At 41.2% G+C, this 25,985-nt stretch overlaps 1 protein-coding gene across 4 annotated transcripts in view; it reads left to right on the top strand.

The window, feature by feature from the left end:
• Positions 1-25,985, top strand: part of KMT2C (lysine methyltransferase 2C) — a 917,733-nt gene that overhangs the window by 247,647 nt on the left and 644,101 nt on the right. For all 4 annotated transcript variants that reach the window (XM_030198371.1, XM_030198346.1, XM_030198363.1 and 1 more), the window contains 2 exons: positions 9,138-9,283; positions 18,062-18,171. In XM_030198371.1, coding sequence (XP_030054231.1) covers positions 9,138-9,283; positions 18,062-18,171 — 256 coding nt within the window. The remainder of the gene's footprint in view (positions 1-9,137; positions 9,284-18,061; positions 18,172-25,985) is intronic.

The raw sequence follows: 25,985 nt of genomic DNA, 5'->3' as shown, positions 1-25,985 counted from the left end.
AGGAAGAATTAATGAAAAGCATACTGAAGCTGTGGGTAATCCATGAATGTAATTTGTACGTCATCCTCAACTGCCAAACTGAAGGAACAAATCAGCAGCAGTCATCTGGATTCTCTCTCTCTCGCTCTGTTAGCACATATATATTCCTACATCCTATAAGTTCATAGTGTGGGGGAGCAGCTGGACCGGACCCTCTTGCTGTGACTCAGGCAGGTCAGTTAATTTCAGAAGCAACTGCTTTGCAGTTTCACATGTGTCTCCATCACCTCTTTCCATTTGTTGTTGTTTTTTAATTTTATTTTATGGATTTTATTACAGTTCACTACTATCCAAGTGAATACAGAAACCAAAGAAATAAGGAAATAACTAAGGGCCTTTATTATCAAGCCATGCTAGTGGTTCCCGCGCAGCAATGCTGACGAAGCCCATTCAAAATGGATGAGCTTTGTTGGCGTAACTGCACCGGGGACAACTAGCACAGTTTGATAAGAGAGGCCCTAAGGAAAATTAAATATACTTTTAGCCCAAAATATTACTTTTTAACATTTTTATTGATGACAAAACGCCCATACAGTTTAACATGTCATAAATCAAAGTCATAGCTTCATAACAGTATAACCATATCATATCCACATATCATATCAACAGTCATCACATTTTGCCTTAATACCTTACATTACTAGGGGCAAAAAAAAACTGGGTATTGTCTAACACCTTTATCCTGAACCCCCCATCCCCAACTTAAGGAAGAACACCTACCCCCAAACCCTACCCCCGTAACCCCTCTACCCCCTTAACTAGGTGTACCCCCTTCCCCCTCCCCTATTACTCATTCCAGGTGGCCTCCCCACTATACATGCCTTGTAGATTGAGATTTTGATGGACAGCACTGGCCCCCCTCAATAAATCGGCTCCCAAAAGTGCTATCTCCGGTGTCAAGGTCACATTCACACCCAGAAGTCTCCCCAGGAACGTCGCTATTTGTGACCAGTATTCATGTATCACTACACAGGCCCACATTGCATGGAAATATGTGTGGTGAGTGTCTCCGCATCTACCACGAAGGGACGCTTCAGCTCTGCCCATTTTATATAATCGTGACAGCGAGGTATACGCTCTATATATATTTCTGCCTTGGCACTCCCTCAATTCCGCGCTGTCAGTTCTATGAGCTATCTGTCTCAAGCTTCCCAGCAATAAGTTTACAGTAATCGTTTCTGTATATCTACTGTCCACCTCTGTGCTAACTATTCTAGGCTCTGCTGTATCCTAATGTGGAGAAGCCTCTTGTGCAACACGGAAATAGAGACTGGGTCCGTCGTTGGTGTATCAAACAAATCTCTGATTTTGGAGGCCACATCAACTTCCAGTAATAGTGGGGGCAGGGTATTAATGTAATGAGAGATCTGTTTAAAAGCATATTTATCAGGCCACTCCAAAGAGCCCAGATTCAATGAATCCAGGGACTGAAGGCGCCCCCTGGGATCCACAAAATCATCCACCAGGTCGAATCCCTTGTCACTCCAGTTTCGAATATGTTTGTTCTCCATTCCAGGAGTAAAGGCCCTATTGACTCTAATAGGTAAAAGTCTACTAATATGAGCATCAAAAGACCATAACTGTGCTAATTCCCCCCATATCACCCCTAGCGGCCGCACCAAATTACTCCTACGAAGGTGAACTGGCAAGCCTGAAGCTTCAGCTTGTATTATATAATTTAAATGTAGGGGACGCATCCACTCAGTTTCCATCCGCAGTGGAGTATAGCGTGAAATCCCCAACAACCAGTCTCCTAGGTGACGGAGCAGACAGGGTCTATTATACCACCATAAATTCAGTAAACCAAATCCTCCTCTATTCCATCCATCTAACATGTTTTCCATACTAATCTGGGGCCTTTTTCGATTCCAAAGGAGTTTAGACAGCAAGCTTAGCAATATTTTCCAATCACCCTTGGTGAGGCACAATGGTGAAGTCTGAAAGCAGTAGAGCCATTTAGGAAATATAAGCATATTAAACAAAAATATTCTGCCTAGGAGCGTTATTGGCAGTGTCACCCAGCGTTCCAACAATTCCTTTGTACCGGCGAGCAGCTTGCCTACATTCAATTTATATAGCTTCCTCGGATCTCCAGGCAATTGTATTCCAAGATACTTAAATGTGTCTCGTGCTGTTTTTAATGGGCTATCAAGTTGAGACCATTCTGCAGCCGAGACATGCAAGGGCTGAACTTCAGATTTGTCTAAATTGATACGGAAGCCCGAGTAGTCCCCAAACTCAGTAAATATCTCCAGTAACGCTGCTAGGGAAGTCGGGGGTCTTGCAAAATGACCAATAGGTCATCAGCAAAGGCTGCTATTTTAAATTGTTCCTGCCCAATTTGTACCCCTTTCACCTCCTCCATATTCACAACGTCCCTAATCAGAGGGTCCAGTACCAGTACAAACAGAAGAGGCGAGAGAGGACAGCCCTGTCTCGTGCCCCTTGCTATCGGAAATGACTCCGAGACTATTCCATTAACAGCTACTTCCGCCACTGGTTCTCGGTACAAAGCCATTATGGTCTCAGCAAAGTATCCCCCAAACCCATAAGCCTCTAAGATCGCAAACAGAAACTTCCAGTCAAAGCGATCAAATGCTTTTTCCGCATCTAAACTGATCAAAAGTGATGACTGGGAGTTCCTATGTATTTCCTCCAAGGCCAACAGGATCTTTCTCAGATTCCGGGCTACTGATCTTTCTCGAACAAATACTACTACTACTACTTGACATTTCTAAAGTGCTACTAGGGTTACGCAGCGCTGTTCAATTTAACATAGAAGGACAGTCCCTGCTCAAAGGAGCTTACAATCTAAAGGACAAATGTACAGTCAGTCAAATAGGGGCAGTCAAATTGGGGCAGTCTAGATTTCCTGAAAGGTATAAAGGTTAGGTGCCGAAAGCAACATTGAAGAGGTGGGCTTTGAGCAAAGATTTGAAGATGGGTAGGGAGGGGGCTTGGCGTAAGGGCTCAGGAAGTTTATTCCAAGCATAGGGTGAGGCGAGGCAGAATGAGCGGAGCCTGGAGATGGCAGTGGTGGAGAAGGGTACTGAGAGGAGGGATTTGTCCAATGAGTGGAGGTTACCTACTTGTGGTTCCGCTACTAATGAAGGTAGCACTCTGGCCAGTCCATTTGCCATGATTTTAGCCAGCAATTTTGTTTCAAACGGTAACAAGGAGATAGGTTGATAAGATCCCGCGCTGTCTGGTTCCCTACCGGGCTTTAGCAGCACAATTATCTGAGCTTTCCGCAGCGAAGCCGGCAACTCCCCTTTCCGCACGATGGTATTAAACACATCAGTCAAACATATTGCTATATCATTTACCATCATTTTGTAAAATTCAGATGGTATAGCCATCTATCCCTGGAGCCTTATGCAGTGGACTTGTCTTTACACATCACCGAACTTCCGCCACATCAATGTCCGCATTGAGCATAGCTCGTTGCGTTTCCGTTATCTGAGGGAGCTCCTGACCTGCCAAGTAAGATGCTGCTTCAAGGCCCTCCTCAATCGGATATGAGTAGAGGTTAGCATAAAAATTGCAAAACACTTTATTAATTTCCATATTTGTATAAGCGTAGGAGCCCTGCTCATTCTGAATCCTAGTTACACATCTACTCCCTCCTACTTGGCTCACCAACCGCGCCAACAGTTTACCCTGTTTATTAGCATGTTTGTAAAGCTGAAATCGAAAATATGTCTGTGATTTTTGCGTTCTAGCCTGAATCAATTGATTTAACTCCACCTGGGAGGCCAGGAGGTTATGTTTATGCCTCACCGTCGGCGCCCGCCCATAAATCTGCCTGTCTCGTCTTACTCGTTTTTCTAACCGCACCAACTCTGCATCTTTCGTCCTCTTCTGGTACACTGAGTATGAAATAATATGCCCCCTCAGCACTGCTTTGGCTGCTTCCCAAAAAAGGATCGGGTCTTGCTCATAACAGCCATTGTTACATTATACATATTCCCCCCACTTCTCCTGCATATACGGAAGAAATTTGGGATCATAATATAATGCTTTAGGAAACTGCCATCTAAATCCCACCTTTTCCTCTCTGTTCCAGTCCAGTATTACCCAGATCATCGCGTGGTCCGACACTGCAGTAGCACCAATTTCATCTTGTGTTATTCGTGAGGAAATATTTCCAGAGATTAACAGATAGTCTATTCGCGATTGCGTTCCGTGCGCTCTGGACAAATGAGTAAAATCTCACAGACTAGGATGCATTAAGCGCCACAAATCCATTAACTCCAGAGTAGAGCAAATCCAAGGTATTCCTTTAGAGAGATTTACCGGAGCTGTCCACCAGAGGGTCGGCAACCAAATTAAAATCTCCTCCTATTATTATGGGATCCGATCAAAGGCATGGATATGTTGTATAATTTTCTGGAAAAACTTTTTATCATATTGGTTAGGCGCATACAGGTTTACTAGCAAGAGCGGCTTATTATTCAAAATAATATGCTGAATTATATAGCGGCCAGTGGGATCTATTACACTATCTTTCAGTACATATTGCAGGCCTCTTCTAAACAGAATAGCCACTCCTGCCTTTTTATTTTGTGCAGGACTATCCACTATCTCGGTCACCCACCATCTGCGGAGCTTCTGATGTTCAGCCGCCGTTAAATGGGTTTCCCGTAACATAACAATATTAGCTTTCTGTCTATTCAAGGCCTGCAACAGTTTAGCACGCTTAATAGGCGATGAGATGCCACCTACGTTCCAGGATATTACTTTAACCATAAGAAATCATCTCTTTAGTGTACAATATCTCACCAAAACTGTTGTCCTTGGGGGAGAGTGTCCCAGCTCACTCCCCCCTTTCCCTCTTGTGCCAGAAAGCCAGCCAGCAGTCCAATTGGTCTCATTGCTATTGAGTCCCCGCCGCCTGGAAGAGTTCCCTCCCACTCTACCTCTCCCCCCCCCCTTCCCCTTCCACCCCCCTAGAACAAACCCAGCTTTACCCTCCCGATCAAATCCCTTAGAACTCCTACACGAGTTCATCACGTCTAGGTACCTCATTCCCTCCCTTCATATACACAGAGTTCACATACCAAGCAAACAGTGCCCTCAAACCCCTTATCAACTATATCGCTAAACGCCCCCCTCTTAACTCTATTCAGATCACAGGTGTTGAGACAGGGAGAAATTCTCCAAAAGGACCAACATCTGCGTAGACAGCCCCCAACTTTAACAAAGATCAAAAATGTCTAAGCTCTATATTATATAATGAGGCTGCCACTTCGAGCCAAGCTTATGGTAGTAAGACATACTTAACACTCTAATGATTCTATAAACAATAGTTTAAATTAACACATCACCCACTCTCCCTAGGTCCCATATCCTTACAAGGGACTCCCTCTCATGTTATTAACTGCAACTGGGAAAATTATTAACTCATCAGTTTATTTTATTTATTTATTTATTTATTTATTTTATTGCATTTGTATCCCACATTTCCCCACCTATTTGCGGGCTCAGTGTGGCTTACAATACATTGTGAATAATGGAAATACAATTTGTTACAATCAGTTATGGATTACATTGTGAGAAGTTAAGCGAGACAAAGTCAAAGTTCAGGTCCTTAGTCAGTGCTCGTACCCTCTAGCGGTGTATTGGTTGGCGCCTCTTACATTAGGCTAGAAAACATATTCAGTCAAGCCACTGAGTTGAGATGTCAACCGCCAAATGCTCGAATGGCATCAGACTGTCATACTATCCTGTAACAACACCTCAGATTTGAAGATTATCACCTCACCAAACACACCTGTAGGAGTTCATAGAACATGGCTGAAGGCATAGTACCTCTGCGTCTGCTTAACCATCGCAACCGCCAAACACGAATTCCAGGCTAGATTACTTGCAGAACTGATTCGTCCCGCCGTTTCTAACTGCAGCGGGCCTTCAAAGCTGTCCACCGCTTCACTCATTAACCTTCGGCGGTAAAGCCTTGATGAATTCTTGAGCTGCAGCCACCGTCTCCAAGATTTTTTCTGCTCCTTCATGAAATACTTTTAATTTGGCTGGATAAATTAAGATGAATTTAATTTTTCTATTATTTACCTCCGTGCACGTGGGCGCAAAGGCTCGTCTGGCCACCGCTACTTTCGTAGAATAATCCTGAAAGCACAATATACATTTGCCTTCATAATTCAGCTGCATTCCCGATCTGAGCGCTTTCACTATCACCTGCTTGTGCCCATATGTAAAATGCGCAGGATCATAGCTCTCGGACAATCTCTGGTTGCTCTTCTAGGGCCCACCTGATGGGCTCTTTCGATCCGCAATGGATCTTGCAATGTGGTAAGCTGTAATTCTTTAGGGAGCCAGCGCTCCAGATATTCCACGAGCTCAGAGTCCTTTAGTTGTTCTGGAAGGCCAATGAGCCGCAAATTATTGCGCCTCGATCTATTTTCTAAATCTTCTAGCTTTTGCTCCAGATCGTTCACTTTCAAGCGCATAGTCTCTGCTGGTCCCGCGGCCTCCGTCATTCTATCCTCGATGTCACTGATCCGCTGCTGCATGTGATCTAGATCCAGGTGGAATCCATCCAGTCTTTCATGCGCAGCTTCCGCTCTATCAAAGATAGCTTGCAATTTTTTATCTAAGGCTGCTTCCACTGCCGCGGTGACTTCTGCTGTTATTTCAGCCATCCAAGCGGAACATACGGAAGGTGAGTTGACCCAACATCTCCGCCATCTTGTAGTCAGCGCCCTTGCTCTTCTCTTTTTCTTTCTTTCGCGCTTTTGTGGTCATCGCAACGTATTCAAAGTCTGAGGTTTCACTGTTTTACCGTCACTTCTTTCACCTCTTCAATTCGGTATGCAACCCTCCGGTATGACTAATTTTAGTAGGATTTTAGGGATGAAACTTGGAAGCTCTGCTTTTCAGCATCTTCACTCCACCATGGCACCACGTGATCCTCCTTAGCCCAAAATATTAAAGAGAGGGGGCATAATGACCAAGAAAAAAAGGGGAAAATTAGTAATTACAAATATTTAACACAGACTACAGCCAAGGGGTGAGATAACCATCCTAACAGAGTGAAATTCAAATTCTCTGGAGTTCAAAACCTTTAGGGATCATAGCTTCTTTAGCAAACAAAAAGGTATGGGGCCAAAAAACATAAAAGAACAGAGCATACACAAGGAAATTTTAACATGCAACTAGTGCTGAGGGCCAGGAATCTAGACCAAATGACTTGAAATTCCTGGCATCTCTTCTGCATAGCATGTGACAAATCAGGAAAAATACATATACGGTATTACACCGAGAAAGTTTCATTCAAATGATTGAAGTATAAACGCATTATTCAGTTGTGATCAGGCTCAAGTGTAAACGTAACTACAGTTCTTTGCATGTTGACATCCATTGAAGACTAAGAAGCCTGTCAGGTCTATAGTTCCTATGTCTCTCTTGTTTCGCAATAGGTTTTCCAGGCAAAGATATATGTGCCACTCTAACCAATGGAGGTAATTCTTCCAAAGACATTCACAAAACCTTCATAAAATATTTATGTACCTTGTCTACAGCTGTTACCAAAGGTGATTTAGGAAAGTTTAATATTCTTAAATTGTTCTTGCTCACTTGGTTCTTCAAATTCTCTGTTTTCTGGTTCATATATTCTTTATCTTTTATTAGAGCCACATTGCCTTCTTGCAATACTGTTATCTATTTTTCTATAGCTTCAAACTTAGACGTATATGAGAGTGGAACTGGAGCCTGGTTGTGCCATTTTGAAATCAACACATTCACTGACCAATGAGACACCACGTTGTTTAAAGAAGAGGCAGAGCTTACTCCCTAGATAGCCTCCCAGAGCAATTCTGAAGTCACAATGGCAGGTTTGTCACCAGTGGCAAACCAGCTGGATCTGCTCACTCTCTCCCGTATTCTGTCTTGCTGGAACCAGCTCTCCAACAGAGAAACAGTTTCCAACTGGCCCACACCTGAAGAGAAAGTGGCAAGCAGGGGTCCTTCTGGCAGGGTACCCAGCATCTGGCCCAATCTGGGTCCGTCATCCTGCTCTCCATGCTCACCCGATGCACTTCCAGGTTGCCATGGATCCATTCTCTGCATGGGGCTCAACGATGCCTCATCTATGCTTTGGACCACAAAACCTGTCACGGTCACTCCCTTAGCTGCCTCTGCTTGTGCCCAGCAGGCTTCCAAGGTAAGCTGTCTTGAAGCTACAATGGCTCCAGAAGCTGGAGAGAGAGACTTAATGTCACTCTCCCTCTTTCCCCATAATAACAGGGAACAGAGCTTCTTTAAGCAAGCTGCCTCAGAATGCTGCAAGAGCTCAGCGTCTATGCCTTTGTGCTTTGGGCATAAAAAGGTTGGGAGGCACTGTCTTACGGGAAGATGATGGAGTTACATGACCCATGTGTATGGTATTTCTGTCAGCCAATGACACCTATTATACATAGGAAATCATGCTTCATAAATTTGTAAAACAAGATTTGTTTGTCATTTATGATTTGAGTTTGCAGCGAATATTGTGTGCTCAGACTATTTCTTTTGACTCAGATTCTTCATCCTCAAAAGTATTTCATTATCTATAAAAATTGAATAGACATTCAGTAAAGGAGGGTGTCGTATGTTCAATGAAAATGAGCTTCAAAATTTAAGCATCTAAGGTGCTTAAAGTTGCCCCCTGTTTTTAGGTAAACTTAGGATTCTAACTTTTCAGCTGAAAAGTTTACTTAAATTAGGCCTGCCATGTATTTGCTTGATTTAGGAGCCTAATATAGGTACCTAATGCTAAGCTACCAAGTTTTTTGTCTGACCTTAATTTATGCTGTTGCTGCCCACTTTTTAGGCTCCTAAATTTAGGACTTAATGAAATTTTGAGCTTAAATTTAGGAACTCAGCCTTTCAGAGGAGCCAGTTTAGGAGTCTAAGTCTCAAAGATAGGAGAATAACTCTTTTGAAAATTGAGTCCTAGATGTGTTTCTTTCTAGTGTGTATTTTTACATTTACCTCAAAAACATCCAGAAGAACATTTGGCTTTGACATTGTTTATATTTAAAAATAATAAATATGAAATTGTGTTTAAATATTAAAGATTTTTTTCTTTTCTTTTGATATAGGGAGCATTCTCCTCGCCATATCACATCATGTGTTAATGTAAGCACGCGAACTGTATCTGATGAACCAACCAGCAAATTCTGGGATGAACTCTGTCTAGTTGGCCTTCCAGATGATATTGATGTCCAAGCCTTATTTGAGCCTACAGGTAACATAATTGCATGTAAAGACTATAACATTTTGATTTCTTCAGATATTGTTCAGGAACTACTAACAGGCTGGATAGAGAAAACGTTAATATTTTGGCATTCAGTAATGTAACTTGTATTTAACTGATTTATCTGCAGCCTGTATTAACATAGTATGATAGCACAAAATATATTTGCATTTCTCAGAGAATAAAAATTAATCTGTTGTACAAGGCCGCACCACTGTGGAGCAGACTTACATTCTAGTCTGTCACATTGTCATAGCCTCTTAGTCCTGTATTGGAAGGTGAACATCATCTTATATGGATTTCCTTCAGAAGAAGTTTATTCTATGTTTATTTCTTCTTTGATTCACTACCACCATAGCAAGGTGTTCTGCACTTCAGGTTTTATTTTCATTTCTAATGAAGGTCCTTAGCCGTGATATTTTTTTTCTTAACTTGTGCTATATCCAAGTTGGATATAGCACAGTATGCTCAGTCTCCCAAAACCCACTACCCCCAACTGTACACCACTGCCATAGCCTTTACAGGTGACGGGAGCCACCAGTATGTTGGTACTGTGGGTTTCTGGTGGGTTTTGGAGGGCTCACAGTTTCCTGCACAAGTGTAACAAGTAGGGTGAGGTAGAAACCTGGGTTCACCTGTCTGCAGTGCACTGCACCACTACTAGACTACTCCAGGGACCTGCATGCTATTCTAATTGACCTGAGTATATCATTTGAGGCTTGCATAGAGGCTGGCAAGTAATATTTTTAAAAACATTTCTTTGGGGTGGGAGAGGGATAATGACCACTGGGGGAGTAAGGGGAGGTAATCCCGAGTCCCTCCAGTAGTCATCTGGTCATTTGGGGCACCTCTTGTGTGGAGTAGAGGAGTAGCTTAGTGGTTAGTGCAGCATACCTTGATCCTTGGGTTCAATTCCCACTGCAGCTGTTCGCTTTAAAAACAGGTCTAGCTCAAAACATTTAAGTTTTAGTCTTGGGCGTCTTTGTTTTGTTCCATTTTTGCTGAAAGACGTCCATGTCTTAGGAACGCCCAAGTCCCGCCTTGAACACGCCCCTGGCATTACCCCTTGAGATTTGGATGTTCTTCTGACAGACTTCAGAGAAAGACATCCAAAAAGAGGTTTCGATAATACTGATTTGGACGTTTCTGTGAGATAAACCATAAACACCCCAGACCACACCCGCCCTATTTCAGACAGCCTCAAAATACTTGGCATCACGATTGACCACAGTCTTACACTTGAGAGCCAAGTAAACTCCACTGTAAAGAAAATGTTCCACTCAATGTGGAAACTCAAACGTGTAAAACCTTTTTTCCCGAGGGAAACATTCCATAACCTAATACAGTCAATGGTACTAAGCCATACAGATTACTGCAATGGAATCTATGCGGGATGCAAAGAACAACTCATAAAGAAACTCCAAACAGCTCAAAACACAGCAGCCAGGTTGATATTCGGTAAAACACGATTCGAAAGGGCCACTCCCCTCCGAGAAAAACTGCACTGGCACCCAATCAAAGAACGTATCACCTTCAAAATCTGCAACCTGGTCCACAAGATCATCTGCGACATAGTCCCAGGTTACATATCAGACCTTATAGATCTACCAACTAGAAATAGAATCGGATTATCATGATCACACATGAACCTCCACTACCCAAATTGCAAAGGTCTCAAAAACAAAGCAACCCATGCATCCAACTTCTCTTACATAAGCACACAACTATGGAACGGACTACCAAAGGCCGTGAAAACAACCCACGACCACCTAAACTTCAGGAAATCACTAAAAACCTATCTGTTCAAAAAGGCGTACCCTAGCAACCCAACTTAAATGCCTCAACTCAGCAACACAGCAAAACCAAAGATCGAACTGAACATTATATAACCCCCCTTTCTCCGACCCTATTGTGCCTGAAACATACCTACCTTATCTGACCTTGACATTACACTGTATTTACCTTATTCGACCTCAGCATTACATTGTATGTGTTCCTCTACTGGACTAGGGAAACGCCTTATGGTACTGTGTAAGCCACATTGAGCCTGCAAATAGGTGGGAAAATGTGGGATACAAATGCAACAAAAATAAAATAAACGTCCAAATGTTGACTTATGTCACTTTTTGGATGTCTATCTCTTTTGAAAATAAGCCTGATAGTCTCACGTCACACATTTTAATATGCCTTATGTTACATATTCTGACGGACTATCACATTTCATCACTTTTTGTTTTGTTATTTCAAGTCTCATATTTTGTCACATTTTTTCATTTTCTATGGCCTTTAGTTCATTTATGTTTCTCTTCACCTTGGACATCATTCACAGGTCACATCCCCCCTTTTTTGTTCACACCTTTTTTTGTTCATAAGGCATTCTGTCTCAATCAGCTGCTTTTCAGCGTTGAATAAGGCTTCCAATCCTAGCATCCAGTAGCAATTACACATAACGGTGTTTTCAAGTTAAGATATTCTCTGCACACACCGACGGTCACAGCTTATATCACTCGCTATGTTTTCAGTCATCTCCACTGGCACATCGTCTATGGTTTCTAGGCACTCCATAGTCTACATTGTCCTCCCCTTTTTGGTTTTTCCCTATCAATGTGTCGGCGGCTTGTTGTTCTTGTACTTTATCCGGTAATTTGATGGCAGGGCTCTTCTGATTATTCATTCTCCCCACTATCCTGACATCGTTAGCCTTTCTATGCAGTGTGCTATATCCACTGTGTCCCTTTTTTCACATGGCGCTTTAGTTTTCCAAACAGCGCTTTGGTTAGTTTAGCATTTTTACAACATCCAACTCCGCATGTATATCACATCTTTCACATTTTCCACATTGTGCTTAATTCTTTAGCATATTTTGTTATTATTCGTAGTTTATTTATTTTTTTAGGCCATCACGGCCAATCTTTGTGTCTCCTTAGTTTGTTATCTCTGACACATTCACACAGGTTAGTATAAGCCCTATGTACATCTTATTCTTCTGTGTCATACACACACACGTACGTTCACCATTCAAATCAGTATGGTCTTCTCAGGGCCGTGCCTAGGATCTCTGGCGCCCCCCTGCAGACTATCAGTTGGGCCCCCCCCCCCCCCCCCGTCTAGCATAAAATGCCATAAATAAGTAAAGAAATATAAACTTTTAACATTGAGCACCTGATTATCAAAGGGGCCATATTCCAAACACTATAATAAAAATAAAATGATTTTTTTCTACCTTTGTTGTCTGGTGACTGTTTTTCTGATCAAGCTGGCCCAGTACCTGATTCTGCTGCTATTTATTTATTTTAGTTACATTTGTACCCCGCACTTTCCCCACTCATGGCCTACATAAAGAGGTGAAAAAAAATCCTTGGTGATCTCTCTATACAAATACAGCACCATCTCTTAACACCTGCAGATACAAAAAAACACAAACATTTCAATAGTCCATGGTTATGAGCTCTGTGGGCTCCTGCAAGGGGGGGAGGGGTTGCGGTTTGTTTGGTTGGATGGAAGCAAATAATACTAAAAACTTCCCGCCCCTCAGGAGGCATGTTGCAAACAAAAGACTCTACCCCAGGCCAGGAAGGATCTTGAGTCTTTACAGCAACCATTTAAAAAAGTGTTAATAAATCAGAAATCTGAGTCTTAGAGCAGAGCCCCTTCCTACCCATGCTGCATAAACTTGCTGGGCTGGCAAAGCACGCCCTTGTCAGTGTGTGCATGCTGCTGCAGTTTTAACTCACCTTGTGGGTCTCAGCTTGACTTCTTTTTGTTGTCCACAACAGCAGGGACACAGTTTGTCACTCAGGTCCGTCCAGTCTGCGTGCAATCCACAGCTCCAAACGGTTGAAAACCAGGAAAACAACCAGGTCTCTTTTTTCCCTGGTCTGTGGCAAGTGCATTTCTTTTGGCCAGCTTTACACTCGCAGGGCTGCTCCAGCTGGATGTTCCTGACCAGATGGCGACCAGAAGCAGCCCTCTTCTCCTGCCCCTCGCTTCTGCCCTGCAGCTGCTTGTAAAAGAAACAAATTTCCTTCTCCTCGTCGTCTTCGTCGGGCCTTGCTTCTCTCACTATGTCCCGCCCTCGCGGAAAGAGGAAGTTACCGCAGAGGAGGGCTGGACATAGTGAGAGAAGCAAGACCCGACGAAGACGACGAGGAGAAGGAAATTTGTTTCTTTTACAAGCAGCTGCAGGGCAGAAGCGAGGCGCTGCCTGCAACGCTGCTTCACCGATTTTTCTTTAACAGCGGGAGCGGAGCACAGCACCCCCCCCCCCCCCCCCCCCAGTGACACCCGGGGCAGACCGCTCCGCTCTTGGTATGCCACTGAAGGCAGGGCTGCTGTCGGGGTCCGGAGGTAAACGGCGAGGGTAAGCATGGCACGGCGGCGCCCTCTAGAGGTCGGCGCCCTCCTGCCATGCTTACCTCGCTTACCGGGTTGGCACGGCCCTGGGTCTTCTTCCACTAGATGGTTATTTTCTCATAGTCATTCTAAGCCATACCTTTTGCACGTTATCATAATGTTTCTTCAGATGTTGTTTAATGGTTTCACATCTCTGGTTAAATTCTAACATTCACTATAGTCTATACTGTTTTTATATTACCACAGTAGCTTATATTACATTTAAATGGACATTATTCTACAACATGTGATTTGCATACTTGTGTTGCAAAATGTTTTTTAATGTGTTATTACTCATTTGCTCTTTTACACAATATTACATGGCATTATTTATGTTTTTCATTCATTTTTATACACTTTGTACATCGTTATCTTTACCTCTTGTTCGTTTACAAGTTATATGAGGTTTATTTAATTTAATTTATTTTTTTAGACTCCTGATGCAGGCCTTCTGGCCGAAACACAACTATTTACTAAAGTTTCTTTTCCCACAGACATAGAATGTGAAAAGAGCCTTAGTAAATCTGTTTCTAAAAGAGCTACCACTAATCTGGGAGTTGGTTCCTGTCCTGTTGGAGGAGTGGGAAAGTGAGAAAGGTCTCAGCTGCTGGCTCCTAAATTTTTGGAATGGCTTTTAGATTTAATTAAAATTGGTGAAGTCCTGATCTACCTACCATATATAGTCCCACTCTTGTTTCCCATCTTTTAGCCAGTTCCTTATCTGCAGTAGGACAATGTCAAGATATAATTTCATGGGTTGAATTCTATATATGGTGCTGAAAGGCATTGTTCTATAAGCCATACTTGTGTCCGAGGATTGCACCTAACTTTAGGCGTGGCCATTTGCACCAGCTAAAATGTAGTGCAAACTTACCATGACTAAATTGGGCACTTATGCCCCTGTATTCTGGAACAACGTGCGTAAATGCTAGGAATGCTCTGTTCGCTCATGACCCTCCCATTTCCGTGCTCCTTTTTTTTTTTTTTGTTTGTTTTACTTAGATATAAAATTTACTTAAGTTCTATTTAAATAATAGCTTGTTAAATAGCTAATTATTGGTGGTAATTAGCTCATTCAATTGGGTACGCAAATTTGCACGCACAGTTTTTACTGACTTTCATAGTCCCATGTTGGATTAATTGGGAAAGATCATCTTCCTTTCCTTTATGGAGATGGGTAGCTGTGGTTTTTTGCCCCGCCATAAGTACCTCTCTACATTTAAGAAACAGGGGGAGTTGTTGAAACACATATAGCCACTTTGGGGCTAAAATCATGTTAAATAACACTATCCTTCCCCAAATCGTTAACGGAAGATCTCCCCAGATAGCTAATTTGCATCTAGTCATCTCTAAAAGTGGAGTAATATTGACTTTATACAATAGTGTCAGGTCTTTAGTTAAGTAAATCCCCAAGTACTTTATCTCTGAGTCCACCCACTGCAGGGGAAATTGTCCGCTCCAGGAGCGTTTTATCTCCTCATCCATGGCCATCGCACATGATTTGTGGAGCTTGAGTGAAGCCTGCCAGGGTTCCATATTCACAAATTAGGTCAAGAGCCGCCACTTGGGATGGCTGAGGGGTTGTGAGTAGCAGCATAATGTCATCCGCATAGGCAAGTGCTTTTACTTCGTGAGCCCCCAGTCTTACTCCCTTAACTCCATCATCTGAATTTAGCATACGAAACAACGGCTCCAAGGCTAAGTCAAACAGGAGGGGAGATAGGGGGCAGCCCTGTCTGGTTCCCCTATTGATTTTAAAACTGTTTCATAACCCCCCATTGACAGCTATCTGAGCTTCCGGACCTTCATATAAAGCCCTAAGTGCTTTCATAAAGTGCCTTGGTATCCCTATCCACTCATGGACCTGAAATAAAACCCCCCATCGCACTTGGTCGAATGCCTTAGCTGCATCTAGGCTGGCTACTAGCAGAGATCCTTTCTGGTATTGCCACTATGCCATCGACAGTAACGCCCTTCTGATATGTAAGACCGAATGGCGTTTTGGCATAAATCCTACCTGGGCAGAGGTAATTAATTCTGGGAGAGAGGCCACCAATCTTTCAGCCAAGATCTTCACCAACAGTTTGATGTCTTTCTTGATTAAGGAAATGGAACAATATGATTCAGGGTCTTCTGATACTTTATCAGGTTTCCGTAAGAGGAAAATGCGCGCTGTGATCTCGTATTTCGGAAAGCTCCCTTCGTTTATAACCGCTTGGTGGTATTCAAAAAGTGGACCTAAAATGGAGTGTTGGAGTAATTTATAGAATTCACCAGAGAAACTGTCTGGGATTTCAGCCCTTTGATTGCTCGTTGCAGTTCTTTTGGTTGTAGAGGTGTATTTAGTTGATCCACTGCCTCCCTGCATGTATGTATAGTATATATTGATATATGATATGTAATGATCTCACATATAGCTAAATATGTGGTTTTTAACATGAAAACTGATTACATTGCCCTTCAGAATGTATAAAATGTAATATTTTTCAGAGATTTTAATTTAACGGACAATTCAATTTAACAGACACCTCCAATTGATCCATTAAATTGAAGATTGTATTTTCTAAATGTGAGGTCATACATTTTCACAATCCACATTTGCCTATTCCACCATAGCCTACCATTAATGGTCACTCCTTATCACATACATACATACATACATAGTCAGGATCTTACGCATTATTTCTGATTCTAGACTATCCTTTAAGAAACAGATTGATGTAGTATTAAGGCCATTCATTTTGCCCTATGTAGAATTTGTTCAGTAAAGGCTTTCTACCATAATTTTCATCATACCTTATTCTTGCTTTAGTGATAACCTGTTTGGATCACACTAACACATTGTACTGTGGACACCCTCTTTCAAATATCTCCAACTCATCTAGTGTGCTGCAGTTAAGCTTCTTCACAGTGCATGATGCTTTCATCACTGAACACTTGCTCATATTAAATGCAAAAATTTGGCCATGTTATATAAAGGTCCTCTCCCCTTTGGCCCCAGACACTCTTTCAAACTTATGGTTCTTTACAACCCATCTTTCAGTCTTTGTTCCTCTCAGCATGCTCTTATCTCTTCCATCACCATCCTATATTTGCCTTGATATGTCTCATGACATTGCTATGCCATACCATAGCTGTGGAACACTTTGCTACTTGAACTCAGGCTTAACCTTCATTTTCTAAATTCAGAAAGCAAGTAAAAACCTTGATATTCCACCATACTTGTGATCTTCCCAAGTGAACCTGTAGTAATATATGCTTCATACTTGCACATCTTAATACTTTACTCTCCTTCCTCCTCACTCAAGCCCCATCTTCCTTTACGCTTCTTTTTATTTATCTTCTTATAGATTGTATATTTGTAAATGACATAGCTATACCACATGTGTGATTGGTGGTATATCAAGCCTCTGTAAATAAATACAATTTGATTCCATGATCCCTTTTCAATACCTTCCTATGTCATTGGTACTAACGTGTAATGGACCATAAATTAAATACACTTAGATGAATCACATTCATTTTTTTAATTTAAATTTTTAAACTTTTTAAATTTTTATTTATGAAATGCACTTAAAGAGGGAAGGAAAAAGCAGAAATAATTAAACCCTCTGTGCCTTACTTTTCTATCTTTGCTGTTGGTATCCACATGTGCCATGACAGCTGGCTTCTTCAAAGCACTCTACAATTCTTCCTAGGTGATTGTGAAGTCTGCTGTCTTCACACCTTGAATTTAAACTGAGATTTTTGGGCCAACAAAAGGCCCCAAAATGGGGGTATTGGTTTATATTCTACCCCGCTGCTGCTGCTGCCATGGGTACCACCATTTCATCCTCCATACCCCTCCCCCAGGTGCAAGAATTTTACAGGCAGTTCCTTCCTATATTCAACTGATGTGGACAAATAAAGTTGTGCGCAGGGCTGGTGTAGGGCCTTGAACATCTGTGCATAAGTAACTGCACCAACCTTGCACATAACTTACTGTTTAATTCAGATGAAGAAAGATAGGAATGAACTGCCAGTAAAATGCTGGTAACAGGTAGGGAGGAGTGTTGGGGGTATAGAGGAAGAAATGGCAGTACCCATGGGGGGGAGGGGTATGTGTGGGGTATAGAGGAAGAAATGCCGGTCATTGGACTGGGTGGGGGGAATTACCATACACTTGAATATATACCCCGCCTGTTTATATTGGTTAATGTTTCCCCCTTTTTGGCAGGTATAACTGTTACCTCAGTTTATACTCGAATAGATTTATATTAAAGTATATACAGTATATATTTATATGGACTTTGAAAATTAGTCTTTTATCATCTAATGCATTTAAGTAATTGTTGTTATGGCACATATTTTACACTTATGTATCCATTGCTATTCTAGGTCACTGCTGGGCTCATCACCGCTGTGCAGAGTGGTCACAGGAGGTGTGCCAGACTGAAGATCAGGGACTGGTGAACGTAGACAAAGCTGTTGTCTCAGGGAGCACAGAAGTGAGTAGATTTTTAAAAAAAAAAAAAATATATATATATATATATAGCAAAGTTTATCCATTCTAGTTATTTTTTTTTTCAAATCATACAAGTCTGATTTTAAGTTAAATTATGGATCATAAATTTAACCCAACTTCATGTCTGTCTTAATCAGTAGATCACCTGGAATACCTCTGTTGTTTCTGTTGGAAAGATATCGCTGTATTGGATTTTCCAGTTGTTTTTTTAAACATTGTATTTTTTTGCCTGTTGTCCTTTTCTTTACCAACTTTTTCTTTGTTAAACAACATATATGTTTGCATTAAAATATGTCTACCCAATTGAAGCATGGATAGCATTCTGCTTTGAAATCGATAATATGAGACTTTGAGTATAGAAATTAAATTTGGAGAAATAAGATTTAATATCTCCAGACCATGTTTAAAGAAATCTATTACAAGAGCAGAGAAGTAGCGTGATCTGCAGGATGCTTCCAATTGTCTAAGGAGACATATTGAAGAAAAAAAGGCTCTTTATTCAGTTCTGAGACATGGCACTGTGTATTGGCAAAGTACATGCATTAGGAGTCTAAAACATCACAAATAAAAAATACAATGCATGTAATTAATATGTGAAAATATTTTTAAAAAACTAATAAAAGAAACTAAAAACATTAAAAATTATACATGAATGCACATATTTGTATGTTTGTAGATATATAATAAACAATGAAGCTCAAACGTGGGATAATAAATGAGCCCACAGTGGTAGAAGCAGTATTACAGATAGACATGTCTGCAGAGATCCAGAAAAAGAACTAACCTTTGTGTTGTGTTGACTGGAGGAAGGATAGTGAAAATAAAAGATGAAGAGGATCGAGTCTGAAAAATGGTATGAAATGCAAAATTTCAAAATTATCAAAGGCACAGATGCATAAAAAATAATAAAATGACTATATATTCAGTTAAAACCAATAAAATAAATAACATAACTTTAAAAAGACTAATGATACCAGTAAACAGTAAAGGGTAGTGTCAGCAACAATGCAGAAATTGAGTAGAGAAAAAGAGAACATGTACATTTAAACAAATCAAAGGTACCAAGGTACCATGGAAAGTGAAATGTCAAATGCTGATGAGGAAAACACATATAAATGGATTACTGAAGGGGAAGGAAGAAAAAGAAGAAAGAACACTATTTCTTATAAGTGTGTGGAATGGGAAGCTGATTGAAATGAGACCTATTGAAAGGGCTGTGTATACATCAGTATTTAAAAAGAGAGAGACTGATATGTTAACAAAAAGGGGGGAGGTGAGTGGTAGTGTCTAGAAAAGGAAAAAGAAAAAAATGGGTAAGCCCTGCTGATATGCAGGAGTGATATCGTTGTGCACTTGCAATTGAGAAAAAAAATCCTATAGCGTATAGTGTGGACAAGAGAGCCATCATTTCAATAAATGTGTGTGCAGGAAAAAACATAGCGGCAACTAATATGACAGTAACTGGGACAAAAGAAACTGATGATAATGAAGTAGAATGGAACACAAGTGAATGGATGTCACGCCACTGCGGGTGATCCGGAGTAGTGAGCCCTTGGGCTGCTGCCAGAGACCGGCAACAGCAGGAAAACCACCCAAACTGCTGGAACGGACTTGGACTGGAACCAAATGCTGGCCTGGCAAGAGTTGCGCCTCCAATTCAGGTGAAGTCTCCGTGCTTGACTGAGCCATTGCTTCAGCGTGCACTACTCCCAGCACTCCTCGCTCACCTGGAAAAAAGCCAGGTTCTCGTGGGCTGAATGTAACTTCACCCTTTAAGCTGAAACTCTCCTCTGACCTGGCTTTCTAAGAAACACCTGTAGGTTGAGGTGCTGGGCTCATGTACGCAGTAAATGCCGATTGCCTCAGCAATCTGGACGTTGGTTTCAGGCATGGAGGCACCTTCACCTTCCTTTTTTCTTAGGCATTTCAGTAAGAAACAAGCTTGAGGTAATTGTGCAAACCTGAGCATCCTACTTTGGCGCCCAAACATTTATCCTGTTTGACTCTGTGCCATGTATGACATAATAATACCACCCCTCCACCAGTTTGATCCACACTTTCATTTTGATGCAATTTTTATCCCTGGTAATACAGTGGCCATTGGTGATGGTTCTTCCCTCAGGTCTTTGACTTGCCTATTTATTTGTTAACTGTTTATTTAGTAGTAATTCTCTAATTTTAGTTTATATTTCTGTCATTTGCATATAAACATTTTTTAAAGTATATTTTTATTTGTATTTATATCATGCTCAGCATTTGATTTGGGTAATTTGGAGTCATTTACCTCTGTCCTCCTTTAAGTTTTCCTGAGCTACTTCAGCATTTTTTCTCATCCTCCCTACTGGAGAGCCATCTTAATTTATGGACCAGATGAGGCACCAGACTCCCCAGCCTCTTCACATTATTGGCCCAGCTTACCTTATTTTACATTAATTGAATTGGATAGGGGCAGGCACAACAGCTGGGCTGGGATACAGAGGCTGCTTGGGACTTCTAGCACCCGCTCCAGTTTTCTCCCCCCCCCCCCCCCAAGGTAGCATGATGCTTCTCAAACAGAGCCCAACTGGATACAGAAGCTGCTATGGGACTGCCCCCCCCCCCCCCATTTCACATCATGCAAGGAATCTGAGGTCCCTTGAACCCTCCTCTGTCAGGGGTACCTCAAATCCCTGGTGCTTCAGGGGACCCAATACCCAAAGCCTCTCAAAACCTTCAACATTTCCTCCTCTGCACCCCTCTGCATCACCTGACTCCTTCCCCTCCCAAAACACTGACTCACTTCAAGGTTCCTTGGGGCAATGGGGGCAGGAGCAATCCCCACTGTCTCCTGCCCTGATGATTGCCTTTTTGTTTTATATGGCAGCTTGAACCCCTTCCCATTTTGAAGACGGCAGCTGCCAGGACAGTAGCAAGTGGGATCATTCCTGGCCATGTCTCCTCCATGAAAACCCTTGGGTGAGTTGGGCTATGTGGGTGGGCAGAAGGAAGAAGCTGGCAGGAAGGAAGGCACCAGTGTGGGGACAAGGACACAAAGGGGGAGGGCACCAGCGCAAAAGTGGGCTCAGGGTGCCACATTCCCATGACCCAACACTGATATATTCTAACTTAAGCATTTTGGTAGTAGATACCTTACTTCGAGCCATGCACTTCTGAGCAACTGTGTGCTTTTCAAGGATCTAGTTTAAAAAGTGTTCTATATCCTTTTTAAAGGTCGGCACTAGCTGTCTGATTCTGCCATGGTTAATGAGGAGCCCATCCTTTTTGGAGTATCCTGCCCTTTCTCCAGAACGTTGGTCAATTTATAATAAAACTAAATACCTCTTCCCTACATCTACATATTTTCTGCTTCAATTGCACTTCAGAATGCTGGTGATTATAAGTTACTGTTCTGTTACATAAAATATAATCTGATGATCAAAATGAAGCCCAATTTTTCCCTATGTGAGTATTCTCCTAAGCTTCAGGGGACAGGAAGACCCTTCTTATTTTGTGTTTTAGCACAACATTGAACTTCTTGGTGGACTTCCAGTAATTTAAAAGAAAACAAGTGTTTTCTAAGCCTTCATTTATGGAGAAAATAAAAGTTCTGTGTTCCTAAACCATCAGCATTGCCTCTGGTTTCCTGCCACAGTGCCAAGAGATGGCTGTCTAATAAGCCTGTGAGCGTACTTGGCATTGGAAACATGGAAGCAAGTGCTGCACTGCAAAAAGCTTGTGCTGTTTTTCTAAGACAGTGTCTTGAAAAATGCCTTTTTTGTTGCATTTAAAAATTAGAATATCGCTTATTAGAATGAGGAGAAAGGGTTGTATGTGCAAACAGTTGCAAATGAGACTTTTAGATGAATAGATGTAAAGTACAGCTGTTTGGTAGATCATGAAGAAATGAGATAAATAGATTAAGCAAAGGATGTTGAGAAATAGAATGAGTACAAAATTAGCAGCTGAAAAGGTCTTATCTCTGCAAACATAAAAATATGTATATTTGAGGAGGAATAATGTATCCTTTTCCTGTCATAAGAAGCTTAAAATAACCTTTTATCTAGGCTATTCTGAAATTATGGTATTTTCTGTACTAGTGAAATATAGTGTTTTTTTTAAGGGAAGAGTTCTGCAAACTCTTTAGTCAGATCTATAAAGTATAGTTGGGAAAACCTGGTGTTGAAACTAGATAGATTCAAAAGTCTTGTTATTTTCTCAAAAACATATTACATACAATTTTTTTTCTATTCCAGTATAATGTGTATGTTTAGTTTATTTATATCCTTGTGTATAACATCTTGCTCAGGGGGCCTTATGAGAATCAGCGTAGTAACTTGAAGCACAAAGTCATGTAAACAGCCAAAAGGACCCCATAGAACAAAACATTAGAATTTACCAGTTTGAAGAAATATTTTTGTTTTTTATTTATTTTATTTTCTTTACCACACATTCATAAGAGCTCTGTGCAGTTTACAACACATCTTGTAAAACAGTCAATACGATAATAAGATTTCCAGTTTTAGACCTAATTAGCTTTACACTGTATGAACAGATATGTTTTTAACGCCCTTTTAAATTCACCTGGATCCATTTCCTGGCACAGCTCTTGTGGCAACCTATTCCACCAACTTGCTGCCTTAACAGAGAGTGCTCTTTCATGGTAGCTTGCCAGTTTTATTTCCTTTATGCTTGGTATCCTTAACAACAACAACAAAAAAAACCCCTTAATGCTCAACCTGGACTACAGTCACAGTTTGCTTGTTTTTTTTCCTGTAAGTGCTCTGGGCCCAGTTATCTCCTGGCCTTAAAATTCAATAGCAATAATCTATCTATAATTTGTTACCTAATGTGAGTACCTTTTATTATTCTTACATGATTGAAGATTGTTAAATATATATATGGTCTAATAGTAAAAAAAAAAAAAGAAGTCAATAGCAGTATCTTGGATTCAGAATTTTGCAGTCAACTAATATACTGTCTATACTCAAATACAAGCCTAAAAAAAGGGGGGGGGGGGATTTAACCCAAATTTAAACCAAGGGTTTATATTCAAGTATTCCTCCCCTCCCGCAGTGACCAGCATTGCTCTTCTTAGCAGTACTACCACTTTACTGGCTGCTGTTGAATGTTATTGTGCTGAAACAAGGTCTTGAGCATCTGTACATGCTCCAGGCCTGCCAGCTCCCACTCTCTCATCCTATTTTATTTAAAGAATTCCTCAAATATGGATATTTGATAAATTTTTGATTGATAAAGAGGAAGTTGAATCATTGTTTAAATTAGACAAACCATGAATCACGTAGGACAAATTTTAAGTAGCAATGGTGATTGAAGTGCTTGAACATTTTCAGTCAGTTAATTCTTCTGCAGTATTACTGTATCTGATAACCTTTTGCTATCTGTTTTTGTGTAAAGAATTGATTGCTCCTTTTCTGAGTTATTCAGTCACTCTCTCTTTAGATGTTGATTTGGTTCCAGAGTGTCTTAAAGATACGAGAGAAGCCACTGCTTGCCCTGTGATTGGTATCATTAAATGGTTGTACTAATTGGGTTTCTGACTGAATTGACCACTGCTGGAAGCAAGATACTGGGCTAGATGGACTATTGGTCTGACCCTGTATGGCTGTTCGATACTGGGCTAGATGGACTATTGGTCTGACCCTTTATGGCTATTCTTGTGTTCTTAAGCTAGCATTACTCCAGCTTTGAAGAAAGATAAAAACTTAAGGGATGGTTATTCAGGCTTTTGCCTTGTTTCCAGTTTGTCTCTGCTAACTAAAGCATTATGAAGGACAGTGTTACCAAAATTTTATTTTGCACAGTCGTTAATCCGGATACCAGTGTTGTCATAGTACCGAGTCTTTGTTACTTGAGATCATTGATGAGGTAGTAGTGAAGGCAGATCAAGCATATGATGCTCTGTGGGTTTATTTAGGACTTACTGCTGCTTTTGACACAGTATCCCATGCAGGTTTGATAGAATATCTGGAAAACCTCTGAATTGCCAGTTTAGCTAGGAGTTTACCCAATGTGTTTCCTTTAAGAAAGAAATAGGCGTGTTTCATATATATAAACATTTTATTGGTGTGTTCGTGTAATATTCCATTTAGATCTGCTCTCGTTGCTATCATAGTCTCGAGTAGAGTAGAGGAATGAGAGATAGCATAACGATGCCGGTGGGTGCAGTTTCCATTCTAATTCAGTGATGCCTTGGGTAAGGCGTTTATTTTGAGCACTGAAATAGGCTATTATGTCTCCTCTAAGGACTGCCTTGGCAGCCCGCTAAAAGAGCATGGGATCACTCGTATGCTGTTTGTTGTGGGAAACGTATGCCTCCCATTTCTCAAGTAGGTAAGTCTTAAAAATGACAGCCAGTGTGGTTAAAAGGTGAAGTAAAAGAGGCTATTACAGCCAAAAGATTGTCCTTCAAAGAATGGAAAAATGAGCCAAATGAAGAACATAAGAAGCACTATAAGCACTGGCAAGTTAGATGCAAAGCATTAATAAAGAAGACTAGAAGAGAATATGAAGAGAAACTTGCCACAGAGGCTAAAACTCACAGTAACAACTTTTTCAGGTACATTAGAAACAGCCTGCAAGGGAATCCATGGGACCGTTAGATCACGAAGGAGCAAAAGGGGCGCTCAGGGAGGACAAGGTCATACCAGAGAAACTGAATGAATTCTTTGCTTCGGTCTTTACGGAAGAAGGTGTAAGAGATTTGCCGGTACTGGAAATGGTTTTCAAGGGTGATGATGCAAAGGAACTGAAAGAAAACTCTGTGAACCTGGAAGATGTACTGAGCCAAATTGACAAATTAAAGAATAGTAAGTACCTGGACAGAATGGCATACATCCAAAGAACTCAAGCATGAAATTGCTGATCTGCTGTTAGTAATATGTAACCTGTTGTTAAAATCGTCCGTAGTACCGGAAGATTGGAGGGTGGCCAATGTGACACCGATTTTTAAAAAGGGTTCTAGTGGTGATCCGGGAAATTACAGACTGGTAAGCCTGATGGTGCCGGGCAAAATACTGGAAACTATTGTAAAAAATAAAATTACAGAACACAAGTGGGACAGAGTCAGCATGGGTTCAGCCAAAAGAAGTCTCTCCTCACCAATTTGTTTCATTTCTTTGAAGGCATGAATAAACATGTGGATAAAGGTGAGCCGGTTGATGTAGTGTATCTAGATTTTCAAGTCTTTGATAAAGTTCCTCATGGAGACTCCTGAGAAAATTAAACAGTCATGGGATAGGAGGCAAGGTTCTGGTGTGGATTAGGAACATGGGATAGGAGGCAAGGTTCTGGTGTGGATTAGGAACTGGTTATTGGACAGAAAACAGAGGGTAGGGTTATATGGTCATTTCTATCAATGTATTGGGACAGGTGCTATTTAACATATTTATAAATAATACGGAAATTAGAATGGCGAGTGAGGTGATCAGATTTGCAGATGATACAACACTATTCAGGGTTGTTAAAAACACATTCAGCAGACTGTGAAATATTGCAGGAAGACCTTAGGAAATTGGAAGACTGGGCATCCAAATGGCAGGTGAAATTTAATGTAGACAAATGCAAGGTGATGCACATTGGAAAGAACAATCCGAATCATAGTTACCTGATGTTAGGGTCCACTCAGCAACCAAGAAAAATATCTACGTAGTATTGTAGATAATACACAGTAATCTTCTGCTCAGTGTGCGGCGACAGTCAAAAAAGCAAACAGGATTCTAGGAATTATTAGGAAAGGGTTGGTGAATAAGACTGAAAATACTATAATGCCTCTGTATTGCTCCATGGTGCGACCTCACC

The sequence above is a fragment of the Microcaecilia unicolor genome, chromosome 1 (genome assembly GCF_901765095.1).
Source record: "Microcaecilia unicolor chromosome 1, aMicUni1.1, whole genome shotgun sequence".
In the NCBI taxonomy this organism is placed as follows: domain Eukaryota; kingdom Metazoa; phylum Chordata; class Amphibia; order Gymnophiona; family Siphonopidae; genus Microcaecilia; species Microcaecilia unicolor.
This window is presented reverse-complemented; position numbering and strand designations above follow the sequence as displayed.